Raw genomic sequence first — 14,839 nt, forward strand, 5'->3', positions numbered from 1 at the left:
ACAATTAATTAAAAAGAAAACAAAACCTTTTGGATGTGCCTTTTTTTAGGAAGTAAAAAATATAATACCAACAGTGATAAAATACATCATCAAGATAAAAGTGATAATTAGCTAAAATTTTAATGATTTCTTCACTGCATTCAATCAACTAAAATGAATAGAATATTCAGTACTCAGGCTAAGAGTTGAGAGAGCTGAGTATTTTTATGGAGATTATTTTTCATGGTAATTTGATTAACCTTTTTTAAAACACCTGCAGAGCTCACATTTAATCTTCTCTTTATCCTGTCAGATCAATATTATTGACCGCATAAGTCAACAAAATATAGTATTTTAACTGTCTCTAAAATGAGGGACTATAAGAAATTTAATATACAGCTACTCTGCTTAATTCAATAAGCCAGTGGTTTTGAGCCAGGTGGCAGTGGTGTGGGTTTGTCAGAATCACATGGAGAACATTCTCAAACTACAATTTCCATTTTCCTCGTAAGTCTCCTCTAGATTCATCTACCTAGAAGGGTCCAGATGATTCTCCTGCTGAGTCCCTTGGTCTGTGACCACAGACTTTATCAAGTTCTCCCTGAAAATTCTGTCCAACATGGTCTCAAAGTCAGCATTGATTTCAGTAGCCACCGTAGAACATTGCCACCACCTAATTGTACTAGTTTCTGCTGCTTTCAACCTCCTTAAAAAAATTTTTTTTGCAATGACATGGAACTCAGTGAACCTTAAATAGCATAGATGATCTACAATGTTACTTTATTTCTCTTTTTCAAGCCACAGAAAGGGTGTCAATGTAACAATGGGGGAAATTTGATGGATAACCCACTCCTCAACTGCAAGAAAGAACTAAAATGGATTCATCTTCTATGAATGCAGATTTTTAAAAATTCTGGAGACTTATGGTTTACCAAGTAAACCTCAATCCATTTCCATCATGAAAACAAAGACAAGCTTGACTCCTCTGGGGATAATTCCCCAAATAACTTCCAGGTGCTTCTCCATCTGGTACACTGCAAAACTTCTTTTGATTTCTAAGTAGAATTCCTGTAAATTTAGGATATCACTGATAGAGTTCTGACCATGCCAAGTCCCAGTCTCTGAGGAAAGAAGTCTTGAGTACTAAAAGATTATTGAAGGGACCACCTGAACTCATGAAGAGAGAACAGACAGAGGCACCTGGGTGGCTCAGTCGGTTAAGCATCCGACTCTCGATTTCCTCTCAGTGATCTCACAGCTCCCTTAGTTGGAGCCTTGCATTGGGCTCTGTGCTGACAGTGCAGAGCCTGCTTGGGATTCTCTCTCTCTCCCTCCCTCTCTGCCTGCCCCACCTCCACTTGGCCTTTTGCTCTCTCTCCCTCTCTGAAAATAGATACATAAACATTAAAAAGAGACAGAGAATACACGCAAACCGAATCTCTCCTGGGTAAGTCTCACATCAGTTGAAACACCAGTCTAGTTGTAAACACTTACCCAACTCACTCACTGTTAATAAAGCATGTTACCTCAGCTGGGTGTCCACGGAATTACAGCTTTTTTCTGACCAACATTCTTTTGGATTCTATGTACATATATTGTAGGCACTTGAGTCCCTTCATTGTTGGTGGTCCCCAGGTATAAGAAGAATACCGTGGACAAATGGGAGAACAGTTGGGGCGCCTGGGTGGCTCAGTCAATTGAGCATCCCACTCTTGATTTCAGCTCAGGTCATGATCCCAGGGTCATGATCCCAGGATCGTGGGATCGAGCCTGGAGATGGGCTCTGCACTGAGCATGGAGCCCGCTGAAGATTCTTTCTCTCTCCTTCTCCCCACTCCCCTGCATGCGCTTTCTCTCTCTCTCTAATAAAAAATATAAAAAAATAAACTGGGAGAACATGCTCTTTGATTGAACTCACCCACTCGTAGCTCAAGGACATCAAACTGACAGTCTTGGTGACTTTCCAGGTAAAAATCTTCAAAATGAATGAAAATGGATGAATTTCCCTGATTTGGATTGCTGAGAGTCCATTCACAATTTAAGTTTCTTGAGTAATTACTGACTCCGTCATAGCCAGGGGAAGTGAAGTTTCCTTGGGCGGAATTTGTAAGGGACCCACCACATACTAAGAAAACAAGGGGCAACAGAGAAAGTAGCAGTGAGGTCCAGGCTATAACAGAAGATGCAAATAATACAATAACAACGAAAATAACAAGAGGATTTGTATTGCTTTGTTTTTGTAGATGACGTTAAGATTGTGGGTGAAGGGCCGGCTCGTGCACGAAGAAGTTTCTGTGAGTTTCTGTGAGTGTCTATGGAAGTTTGTGTGAATTTCTATGGAAGACGTTTCTGAGAGTTTGGAAATATGTGTAAAACTAAACAGCTTCTTTATTTTCCTGTAGGGTAGATTAGGTGGGTTTGTGGGTTTGGCTGGGCATCTGTTTCTCCTAATTTAAGCCTATTGTTCATTAATATTTAATTTGGAGAAATATCTAACTACAGTGGTGGTCTCAGTGGCTTCTCATTAGCAATTCTCCACTTGAGCCTTGTTATTTCATCAAACAAATAACATCATGGGAGTGCCAATGAATTCGCTCCTTTTCATATGGGAATGAATGTTCTATCAATGAAACAAAGATTTTTTAAACATTCAGTTCCAACTCTTTCTACTATTTAAAACTCTTAGATAATAGCACCAATCCAGAAAGTAGGCGAATATTTAGACTGGAAAGGCCATATCTTGCATAAATTTTCAATACTCTGTATCCAATGTGAACCCTCATTCATTTACACTGGAAATATATATACAGATGGCTGGCTAAGAAACCATAAAATCTGTCTATCTTCAATTAGTCACTTTCAGGGAGTCAGTTACCTTTTTAGAGATAGAAGGTCACTTTCAGCAGAAAATAATTGACCAGGGACTGTGAAATAGGCAACCAGTATTTCATGGCGACATTATACGGGATTGAGCTAGAAGCTCTCCTAACAGCATTGTTTTTTAATTCACAATGGCAGCTTTCTTTCTGAAAGTATAACTTTTTTGTTTCTGCCTGGCATGGGTTTTCTACCTGGTTATATGTGTTTTCTGCTGTAGAAGCTCTTAGGTGTAATTTTGATCTCGAAAGGGAAAATAGACTGCTCGGCGGCTATTGGCGGTAGCTGTGCGAACATCTGTGGTGCCCGTGACTGAAACAGGTGTATTTATAACGTCTTCTCTTACCTGCATCTTCACTGGATGTGTAGGAAGCACTGAAACCTCCATATGGCCTGGATCCATCAGTGAAAAACACGACTCTCATTTTGTGTCCTGAAGATTTGATCTCCTCACTTACATTCACACTGCTACACAGTTTCCCTAGCTGGGGTGAATTACTTCTAATGCCATTGAATATCTGTTGGAAAAATCATTTAACCTTTAGTCACACCGTCCATCTTACTGAATATTTCCTGGGAGATTATATTCACAGCCCAGATACACTTCCTTCTAAGGAAACTCTGGGCTAAAATGAATTACTTAACAGTCCGGGCTCCTAGCCCAGTGCCACAAGCCACTTTGTTGCCCGGAGCACATTCTGTGGCCTCAGGGTCATTTCACTAAAATGAGAGTATTACAGTAAAGCCCTCCTGCCATGTGCTGACAAATGAAAAACTGCTGTACTCTTTGCAACTGGAAACCAAGCTCTAAATGTAAATTAGACAGGCCAACGCTCTTACATCTTAGTTCACAGAGTTCACTGATGGACCATTTTTCTTAACAATGTATCAGGACCTTTCGTATTTGGAATGAAGGCTTAAATGTTAGTCTCTGATGATTGAAGCCTATAATAACTCAAATATTTTAAAATGCCTTGAAAAGTAACTTTAAAAAATCAATATAATAGTTCTTTCCTAAGTACTTATGGATCCAAAGCCTCACTTTTCTTATTAATTTGAATTTTAAAAAATGGTTTCGAGTAGTGCTGACTCCAAAATATTAAATAATAATTCTAGTTATGCACATACTTATAATAACTGGAAAGTATTATTCCATTTCTGTGCAAGACCAAGGGAGTTTTAGCCTGCCTGGTTTTCACGGTTCAGGAAAGATCCAGAAGTAACTAAACAATAATTGACTAATTGAGTAGTTGATATTCCTGTTTTTAACAAGGATTTGAATCGTTCACAATTAAGAATAATGATTCAGAGGATGGCACTGACAGAAACGAAGGAGGAGGATGCACCCCATAACAGACGGTGTGAGCTTTTTTATTTACTATCATTGATTATGAAATTGAGCTCTGTGGGCTTCTGGTTTAAAGTGTCTTCTGACTCAAAGGACCAGACACAGCACTTCCTATTGCTAACTGGGCACCAGGCTCTGCTAGTAGCCTACTTGTATTACTTGATCCAATTAGCACAATGCCCTCTCAGACATAAAATATCATCCCTGTTTTCCAGATTAAGACAGTAGAATTCAGAAAGGGTTATGCAATTTGCCAAAGTTCAAAAAACTAGTGATCATGAAACTGGATTGAAATCGTCCCTCTGATTGTAAACCATGAAGTCATGTAGAAGGCAACAGAAGATCACAAAATTTCAGTAATACTGAAAACAGGAATGGGCAACATTTTGCCAGAATCAGATTATCAGCAACTACAGACTAATGGAACACGTTGGAAACCACGACCAGTGGCGGTTATCCTTGCGCCAATGTCTGCCTGAGCTTAGAATCACAATGACTGATCATGTTCAGGCATCCATTTATAACATGAGCTCCTGCTTTTAAAGGCCACCAAAGTGCTGTTTCCACTTGCCTCCTCCACTCACATATGTACGCAGAAACTGCAACTCCCAGAAAACAATGGGGCAGGAAGTAGGCATTTGAGATTCAGGACAAGCTCTAACATTTGCTATAAGCAGGAATAAAATCAGGCACATATCTCATTGTAGTGCATTTCTTCTTTATTTCTCTCTCTTCCTGTCTCTTTCTTTCTCCATCTCTCTCTTTCTCTTTCTCCTTTCTTTTCTTCTCGCTTCACCCCCAACTTTTTTGAGAAGTTCTCAAAGTAAATAAGGTACGGGCAAAGGGCAAGCCACATCCCCTTATTTACAGCAGAGTGAAGAGGAAACAAAACATACAGTGAACCTATAGAAATAGATTTTGAAGAAAAAGAATGGGGACATGATATTAAAGATTCATAAAAGAAATTAATTCTGAGAGTTATTGTTGGAGTTTTAACCTCCCCAGGAAAAAAAAAGACCTGTAGACAGGACATTTGTAGTTTCCCCTCATTGATTGGTCAAGTCCCTCCCCTCCCTACCCAATGAGGACCATAAATTGACAATCCCATGCACACAGAGATTCCAAGCAGCATTTTAGTACTTCATTCTTGAATATCAATAAGCAACCAAGCGTCACCACACATTTAAGGAAACATCTAATGTAAAAGGCAGAGACCACTCAATATACATAAATAGGAAACAGGAACTTGAAAGAAATGGACCCTTCCAAAAGGAAGCAACATAAAACTTTAAAATTATGATTTACATGTTTATATCCGTAGGTGAATGTATCAAATACGTATGGTATTTTAATGGAGAGGGTATATTCAAAGATCAATGGTAAAATAAGGATAATTCCAGGTACATCCCTTCTCAAAAAGCTCAACATCCATGCCTACGTCCTTATGGAAATACAAGAACATATGCCTCACCAAATTAGGAAATGAGCCAAGACAGGGAAATGCACCAATCATGGAGTCTGGGGCCAGCCCAGGAGAGGAATGAAGGGGCTTGCAAAGTTGCTGGTGAAGGGCATGTCTGGTTTGACAGCTGGCATCAGGCATGTAGCTGATGGAGAAAGGTTCCATCATGGAGAATATCCATGGAGAAAGGATTTTGCTAAGGAAAACGAATGAACTGGTGGGTGTGCTTTACTATACAAGGTGGGGACGTACACCAGGAGCGAGAGTGTGTGGGAGAATCAGTGATATGTGCATCAACACTAAATGTTAGAAAGGACACAATTATTGTTATTATGCAAAAAAAACCAAGAAAATGCTACCATAGTATATTATTTAGTTGGGTTGGGAATGGCATTTATTTAATCATAATCTTGTAAACACTGAAGAGAAATTTAAGCAAAATCTGTGACATATGTATTTTGGGAGCAAGTTGGCAGAGGCTATGAATTGTGCGTAGCCCTGTGAGCATTTGGGCTAAGGGGGTTGGATTGTGAAGAGAGCTCAACCCTCATCTTCCAGAGTTGCATGTGGATAGATAATGTCTAAGACCGAAAAGCAAACAAGGAGCAGAATAGGAATATTATTTCGAAATAATGACATATGCACCCAAGAAAAAGCTAAAAGAGTTGGAAGTAGACACCTTTGGCATATATGATTCAGAGATGGGAAAATGACATGTAAGATGTGATTCAGAATTTGTGGTTGTTGCTGCAAATTTTATTTTCTTATTCAAGTTCTGAAACTATGACTCTTCATAATATCTTTCCTGCACAGCATGTGAAGATTCTGCTGGTAAGCATCCTAATAACCATTATAGTCAATATTTCAACTATGGAAACAATTTCAAAGGGAAATAAGCTGTTGTGTACATCAAAATTTTAGCAATGGATTGGTTGCTAATTGGTTGAAATTCAAGTATTTTTAATATTTTTTATTTTCTGAACTCTCCAAATTTTGTTCAATAGGCATCCATTATATTTATAATCAGAAAAATAGATGAAAATTAGCATGCAAATGAATTATGCCACATTATTACAACTACATGATATATTCATTGACAAGAAAATACATCAAAATATGATATACTGGGAGTGGTTAATTTTTTTTTTCTACTTCAACCTTGCCTCTATATGTTCAGTTGTTAATAGGGAAGAAATGTTCCTTTAAAATAAGCAAGCTTACAGGCACCTGGGTGGCTCAGTCGGTTAAGCATCCAATTCAGCTCAGGTCATCATCTCATGGTTCACAAGGTTGAGCCCTGCATCGGGTCGTGTGCTGACAGCTCAGAATCTGGAGCCTGCTTTGAATTCTGTGTCTCCCTTTCTCTCTGCCCCTCCTCCCACTCTCTCACTCTCTCTCTTTCTGTGTCTCTCCCTCAAAACTAAAATTTAAAAAAACATTAAAAAAATAAAATAAGCAAACTTAGTCCAAAATTCCCTGGCTTTCAGATAGAAGAAAACACCTGGGGCCCCATAATTTTTAATATCTGATAAAACAGATAATTTCAATCCTTCAGGTGTTAGAAGGGATACAGGAGTACTGATGCATAGGGGCACTTGTACCCCAATGTCTATAGCAGCACTCTCAACAATAGCCAAATTATGGAAAGAGCCTAAATGTCCATCAACTGATGAATGGATAAAGAAATTGTGGTTTGTATACACAATGGAGTACTACGTGGCAATGAGAAAGAATGAAATATGGCCCTTTGTAGCAACGTGGACGGAACTGGAGAGTGTGATGCTAAGTGAAATAAGCCATGCAGAGAAAGACAGATACCATACAGTTTCACTCTTATGTGGATCCTGAGAAACTTAACAGAAACCCATGGGGGAGGGGAAGGAAAAAAAAAGAGGTTAGAGTGGGAGAGAGACAAAGCATAAAAGACTCTTAAAAACTGAGAACAAACTGAGGCCTGATGGGGGGTGGGAGGGTGGGGAGGGTGAGTGATGGGTATTGAGGAGGGCACATTTTGGGATGAGCACTGGGTGTTGTATGGAAACCAATTTGACAATAAATTTCATATATTTAAAAAAAATAAATAAAGGATTATAGCTAAACTATAAAAAAAAATCCTCCAGGTGTTAGAACCTGGAAGCAAAATTTGAAGCTTGAATATGATCATTTTAGGGCAATACGAAGTATTATAGCAATGGACAAAGATGCTTTGTATTTCTGAATCTACTACCCAACAGGAGACAACTAAATTGAAAACAAAAGTGACTTGTCTTTAAAAAAGGACAATGATAGGGGTGCCTGGGTGACTCAGTCAGTTAAGCATCTGACTTTGGCTCAGGTAATGATCTCACAGTTCATGGGTTCCAGCCCTGCATCGGGCTCTCTGCTGTCAGCACAGAGCCTGCTTTGGATCCTCTGTTCCTTGCTCTCTCCACCCCACCCCATCTTGTGCTGTCTCTTCTGTCTCTCTCAAAATAAATAACTAAACTTAAAAAAAAGGGGGGGGGGGACAATGATAGTGCTTCTACTATTCATTCATTCAATAATTACTGTTTCTATTCTGTGCCAGGCACTGGGGACTCCATGGGAATGAAACACAGGGCACATCCTGATGGAGCTTACATTCTGGCGGGGAGAGCAGACAATAAACAGACAAACAAATACATGTGTGGGGAATGTCAGTTGGTGTGAAGTGCTGTGAAGGCAAAAATGCAGGGAGCAGGATGGGCCAGGGTGGAATCGATTTAATGTAGGGTCGCAGGGAGCAGGTCGTTTGAAGAGCAGCGAAGAAGAGAGACAGTGAACAGACAGCCGTCGGGGAGATGCAGGCCAGAGGCCGTAGCACAGGTGCAGTGGGTTGTGGAACACTCTGGCACCCAAAAGGAAGCCAGTGAGACTGGATCCTAGTGGGCAGGAGGGGAGTTTGAGAGGAGATGCAGATTCTATAGGGCCAGCTGGGCCAGTGTAACCATCTGGGATCCTCCTCTGGTGAGAGGAGAGGCCAGTAGAGGATTTTCAAGGAGAGCGGCACGATGTGCTTTACCTTTAAACCCGTCACACCAGCTGCTGTGCTGAAAGTACAGGGAGACGAGGGTGGGACTAGGGAGACAGGCCGGAAGTTATTAAATCACATCTAAGTGAGCCGTGATGGCTGTAGTAGGGGATATGGTGAGAAGGAGTTAGATTCTGGATCTCCTTAAAGATACAGGCAGTGGGGTTGATTACGCATGTAATACAAGGTGTGAGAGAAAGTTCTCCAAAACATCAATGTTTTTGACCTGAGCATCCCCAAGTTTGAAACTGTTATTTGCTGAGATAACAAGGACTGAGGAAAGGTCGAGTTGGGTAGGGAAATGTATTAATATTAATGTATAATTAATCCTGTATGTGTGTATATGTTTATATGCGTATCTGTCATTTAACAATCTTCATTCCCACTCATGGGTCTCCTTTGTTTTCCTTTGCTAAGGGAAGCTAAGAATACTGATGGCATATCCCCAAGCATTTGACCTTGGCAGCACTGACCTTGGCAGGCACCCGTGGTCTTCCAAAGGAGTCACTCAGTACCTCAGGCAGAAAACAGTAACCTTGCAGGACCACTCAATCGCTCAGAACTTTTGGTGGTGGCCCGTTCTGTGACTCTGGTCCCAGTCAGCTATGTGCTACCCACGGGCTCAGCTTTGCTCCATTTACCTGTTTTGCCATATGTAATGATCATTTGCTCTTAAAATTTATCCTGCCTATGACCCTGATGTATTTTGTGACAACAAAGAGCCTCTTAAAACAGGTCTTACAAATATCATGGCAGTTTACTGCATTTTTGTTCTATCTAAAATACTGAGCATGTGTCTGAGGTACAGTTGCACAGATGGGAATATTCCCGACCTACTTTTCTGACTACGATTGATAGGTCATTAAGCTCCTTCAACGATGGAATGTGATACCCCTGACTGCAAGGAGACACTCACTGTCACATGCTCGCTGTTGCAGGATGGATGAACTTCCAGCCTCAGGTTGTTAAACGTCAGGGTGACCCGCCTTCCTTCCTGCACCGTGATCCTCCACTCACAGAGCCGGCCGTGAGGATTTGGGTTCGGGAAGTTGGGAGAAGTGAATGTTCCGGTAGGGCCCTGTAGGTCTCCACCACACTCTGAAGGGGAAGAAACCCAAGAAATCATCTTCCAATCTGATCAAAATGACCCCTTCCACAGGGAGTGTTCTCTAAAATATTTTCTTTAGTATTTCACGGGATACTAAAATTACGGCTTTTATTTTTCACTATGTGTATGTGATGACTTAACAGAGAACGTTGATATTCACTTCCTATCTCTAATATTTAACATTTAATTCACATTTCCATGGATGACAGTTCACTGGTAGTATTCTATCATCATGGCCCAAGAAGTATGAGAGACCAACGGCTGTAGTAATCTCAAGAGTCAGAAGATTCAGAAGACTTTTGTAATTATCCAGTTTTTTTCAGATAAAATCTGTGTTTTACCAAAGTAGTTCAGAAAGGCCAATTCTGACAACTGTGGGGCTAATGGACTGGCTTTCTTAGGATGAGTATATGTGCGTGTGTGTGTGTGTGTGTATATATATATATACATATATATATATACACATATATATAGTATTATTAATATTATTATATTATCTACTATACTTAACAAATCAGTGAACTTACCTTCCATGCTAGATTCAAACCGTAGTCTAAATCCCGAGGCAGTCAGAGAGCCATCTGTGACAAACCTGACCAAAGCGATATTGCTAGAAGTGTCTATGCTGTCGGGAATGGTGTTTCCACAGTATCTGCCCAATAAATTTCCTGTGAGAGTCAAATAATTAAGTATATACACATTCAGGTGATTGATTTCATTTAACCTCTACTTGAGGTGTTCTACAAGTACAAAGAAAATGATAAAAGACAAGGCTCTGCCCACGAAGAAATGGTGACCTCTGTTGAGAGGAGGACAAACAGGAATAAAACGAAGATATTCAAGTATGTGGAGACGTGTAACAAAACTGCAACCAGTTAGGGCAAGGCGGTCTCAGCGCAACGAGGGAGCTCATTTGGTTAAGGAGATGGTTCCAGTCAACAGACTGACAACTGTCCAACTCACGTGATTTCTAGGATACACACCCTCTCCTCTCCTTACCCAACAGGATGCCCCTCAAATAACTGCATATGGCCCTGGAAAGTCACAACAAAAAGAGGATGTCTTCACAATACAGTGTTCTCTCAACGTGACCTATAAAGATAAGCTATATAAGGACACCTGGGGCTCCGGACACCCACTGTCTATGAGGGGGAACCCAGGGAGGGAAAAGTTGGCAGAGGTCCAAGCTGACTGCCCTTCTATGCAAAGAATAGATGTAGTTTGGCCTTTCTTGAGGCATCTTCAGAGGTTGAATGAGTACCTGTGAAAATAAACACCCCCAAAAGACAGCAGACGTATTTCACTGACCAGAGGTGTGGTTTTCCCAGATCTCCACAAAGTCTTTCTCACAGCCAGAGGAATTCTGAAGGTTAAAGTCTTCAAAATGGATGGTGAGATAGTGTCCCGAGGGACCCTCCAGATGCCACTCACACAACAAATTGTCTCTATACGGCAGTGTTGGATATCCGCTGCTTTCGATGACACCACTTTGCCCTGTCACTCTTCCCCCACATGGGGCTGCAAAAAAGGAACAATATTCTGTTACAGCGTTGTTGTTGTTGTTGTTGTTGTTGTTGTTTTTAATTTAACCAGTGCATTTATAAACTTTCAGATGCCAGTTGAATATAAGTTAATGCTTTAAAAATTCTGAAAATGTTTAAGTTAGTGTTTCCCTTATGATTTGACATCTACTATTGATGTAAAAAGAAATGATACCACAGGTCCAGTCAAATAATGAGAAATGGAAAAGTGAATGGCATATTCTGTAACATCTCATTAATCCTCATGGGACACGATGTAAGAGCTATTAGCTGCAAGAAAGTTTCATTTCAAGGACCCACTGATGGATTGATAGGGCCTGCCTACGACTCTGTGTCTGTGATTCTGAAGACTGAGTGCATGCTCCACTAGAAGGGGTGCTGTGATTGATTAGTGATGCCTACCCTTTAATTATCAAGTAAGTGTTTCACTGGAGTAACTGGTATCTCAGGGCCTGGAAAATTCCTACTCCATTCTTTCTTATCAGCTGGATGTGACAGTTACATTGAATTATACACAATTTGCCTCAGGCTACAAAACGACCTATGGTGTAGGTTCAATAAGGTTTACAATAAGGCTTTCCAACTTTTGACTCTATTAAATATGTTTGGTTAGTGTTCAGACCCACCAGGTACTAAATTCTATGTAATTGCGACCCTATTACATTACATCTTCAGTAAGCATGTGTACTGCTCATTTTTTAAGTAAGGAAATCAAAACACTGAGGAGACATATTTGTTTTTGTTTAGTGACTGATTTGGCACTAGAGACTTAGGGGGAAAACATTTTCCATTAGTGATGACTTCAAAGTTACTGTTCTAAATATAGTTATTTGAAAATACATGAATAGTAAAGTGTTCTACTAGTTAAAGTAATATGATAGAGATGTCATGACAAAAGGAAAAAAAGCAAAAATTTGATTTAACTGAATATGCTTTCACAAACAAGTTAGGAAAAAATACAAAATATTCAAGTGTACTAAAAAGAGTGTCTTAAAATGGAAAGCAAGGTAAAATTTTAAACTGATAAATGATTTTGTGGTTTCAAACATTTATATTTCTTACTTATTTCTATTAAAATTAGGCAAATACAAAATCTCTAAATTTTTTAAATTTTTAATGAGTTTTTATTTCTTTTTAATTTTTTTAATGTTTATTTTTGAGAGAGAGAGAGAGAGAGAGAGAGAGAGCGTGGGGGGTGGGGTGGGTAGCAGAGAGAGAGGGAGACACAGAATCCAAAGCAGGCTCCAGGCTCTGAGCTGTCAGCACAGAGCCTGATGCGGGGCTTGAATTTACAAACCGTGAGATCATGACCTGAGCTGAAGTCAGATGCTTAACTGACTAAGCCACCCAGGTGCCCCTAATTTTTAATGAGTTTTTAATATTTTATTATAATTAGTCTGTCATAACTTTCTTACCATGTATAAAAAATGTTTTTACCTATAGCATACTTGATCTTGAACCCCACATGTGTGGGGCTGTTGTCAGATCGGAATCTCAAATACATCACCTCTCCTGAGGACAACTGGCTGTTGGGCAAAGATGTTCCGCAAACCTTGGAAAGTACCCGTGCATTTGAGTCAGCCCCATCACGCAACTCAAGGTAATTGGATGTGCAGCTACAGTGGAGAGAAAACTCCATTTAATATGTAAAGTCAATTGCTTTGACATATTTAAAAAATAAAGACTTCACCAACTTTCTCCAAGAGCATTATTAAATCATCATTTCTGCAGCAGAAGACACGATGACAGTTATTTTAAATCATATGTCACTTCAGAATACTGCACACTATTTTTCTAATCGTAATACATTCTTTTGTTAGTAGCTCAAAAAGATGGGGTTTACGTGTACGACACCAAAGAATATTTTCTTATCTTCCTCCATATTCTGTGCTTGTTTTACAAATATAAAAGTCATTCTCAAATTAACCCCCAGGAATTTCAAAAAAAACAAGTACTTTGTTTCACATGATGATGAGACACATGTCACATGACAAGGAAGGACTCTCTCTCTCTTGACAGCCCTGCCACCCGGGGTTAATGGAGAGTCATAGCCGGAATCTTCCGTGTCCATAAAAGTGAGTATTTACCCAATATTTCTTAAGAAAGTCAGGCAATTAATGCTCACTGACTAGGACAGTGGCATTGTGTCAGGTGCCCATAAATGGTAAGCAAAAGCTCTCATACCTAAGTTTTCTTTCCTACATATATTCTTGCAAATGTATATACACGTTTGTTACATGAACAGAAAAATTCAGGTTTTGTCAGCCAGGATAGTTATTCTCTTTGTGTTCAACACAGTAAGACTCACTCCCCAGTTTGTAATCCCGTAAGCATTCTCATTAAAGAAAGACTGGGAAATTGGATTGCCCTTGCGTTAGTCCTTTTTCCGACACTGGTGACCTCTAGTGTCACGTAACACAAATGTCCATTTGTTGAACAGGCGTTTTATTATTTATGACATTGAGTATGAGGCTGGGAAAATAAATATTCATCTACCAGAGACACTATATTTTTCCTGTGGGAGGAAGAATGGATAACATCAATCTCAAACAGCCATCGTCAGTGTCTCCTGGAGGATGTGCATGGTGTCAGGAGGAACAATATCTGTGTACACAATCCACTCAGCTAATGACAGAGTGGCTGGCGGGCAATGTTTTCAGGCTCGAGGTGTAATGCATGTCCCTTTTCCATCCCTAGATGTTCTACGCCGAGAAAAGAAGAGAAATTATTCTCGAACACGACGGCTGAAGAAAACTAATTCTGAGTAGGAGAAAAATGAAATGGAGTTGACTTGACATACCTGGGTGTTTCTTCAATATGGAATTGATCTTCAAACTGCAGCCTTATGAGCTTTCCAGGGGGAGCCGCTATGAGCCACGTGCAATCAGCGTGCTGGGGGTAATTGTCAGGGTGGTTGGGGGAGGTCACATATCCAGCAGAATCCGCATCGTGGATGTAGATATTGCCCCCACAGGCTGTTGAGAAACACAATGAAATCAACCTACAGTCTGGAGAAAGAGGATGCAATGCCACTAGCTGCTTCTTCTTCTTTTGTTTTTCTCTTTTTGCACTGTCTTGTGTCTTTTTTTTTTTAATTGAAGTATAGTGGACACTGTCACATTAGTTTCAGATGTATGACAGTGATCTGACAAGTCTACATGATTTCATTTGTATGTGGAATCTAAAAGACACAAACAAATAAACCAAAAGCAGAAACAGACCCATGAACACAGAGAACAAACCAGGGGTTGCCGAAGGGGAGGGACGTGGGAGGATGGGCAAAATGGATGGAGGGGAGTGGGAGGTACTGACTTCCAGTTATGGCATGAGTAAGTCATGGGGATAAAAGGTACAGCATAGGAAATGCAGTCAATGGTAACAGAAGAACGTTGCATGGAGCAGATGGTAGCTACAACCTGTGCTGAACACAGCATAACCTCTAGACTTGCCACTATCATTCTTAAAAGTCTCTTTG

At 40.1% G+C, this 14,839-nt stretch overlaps 1 protein-coding gene across 1 annotated transcript in view; it reads right to left on the reverse strand.

Annotated features, from left to right (window-relative positions):
• The window catches only part of CUBN (cubilin), a 283,623-nt gene that overhangs the window by 71,507 nt on the left and 197,277 nt on the right, over positions 1-14,839 (reverse strand). The window contains exons 44-50 of the mRNA XM_047868193.1: positions 14,165-14,339; positions 12,802-12,980; positions 11,132-11,341; positions 10,351-10,491; positions 9,632-9,813; positions 3,203-3,374; positions 1,898-2,104 (exon numbers count right to left, since the gene is read on the reverse strand). Coding sequence (XP_047724149.1) covers positions 1,898-2,104; positions 3,203-3,374; positions 9,632-9,813; positions 10,351-10,491; positions 11,132-11,341; positions 12,802-12,980; positions 14,165-14,339 — 1,266 coding nt within the window. The remainder of the gene's footprint in view (positions 1-1,897; positions 2,105-3,202; positions 3,375-9,631; positions 9,814-10,350; positions 10,492-11,131; positions 11,342-12,801; positions 12,981-14,164; positions 14,340-14,839) is intronic.

The sequence above is a fragment of the Prionailurus viverrinus genome, chromosome B4 (assembly GCF_022837055.1).
Source record: "Prionailurus viverrinus isolate Anna chromosome B4, UM_Priviv_1.0, whole genome shotgun sequence".
NCBI classification, from domain to species: Eukaryota; Metazoa; Chordata; class Mammalia; order Carnivora; family Felidae; genus Prionailurus; species Prionailurus viverrinus.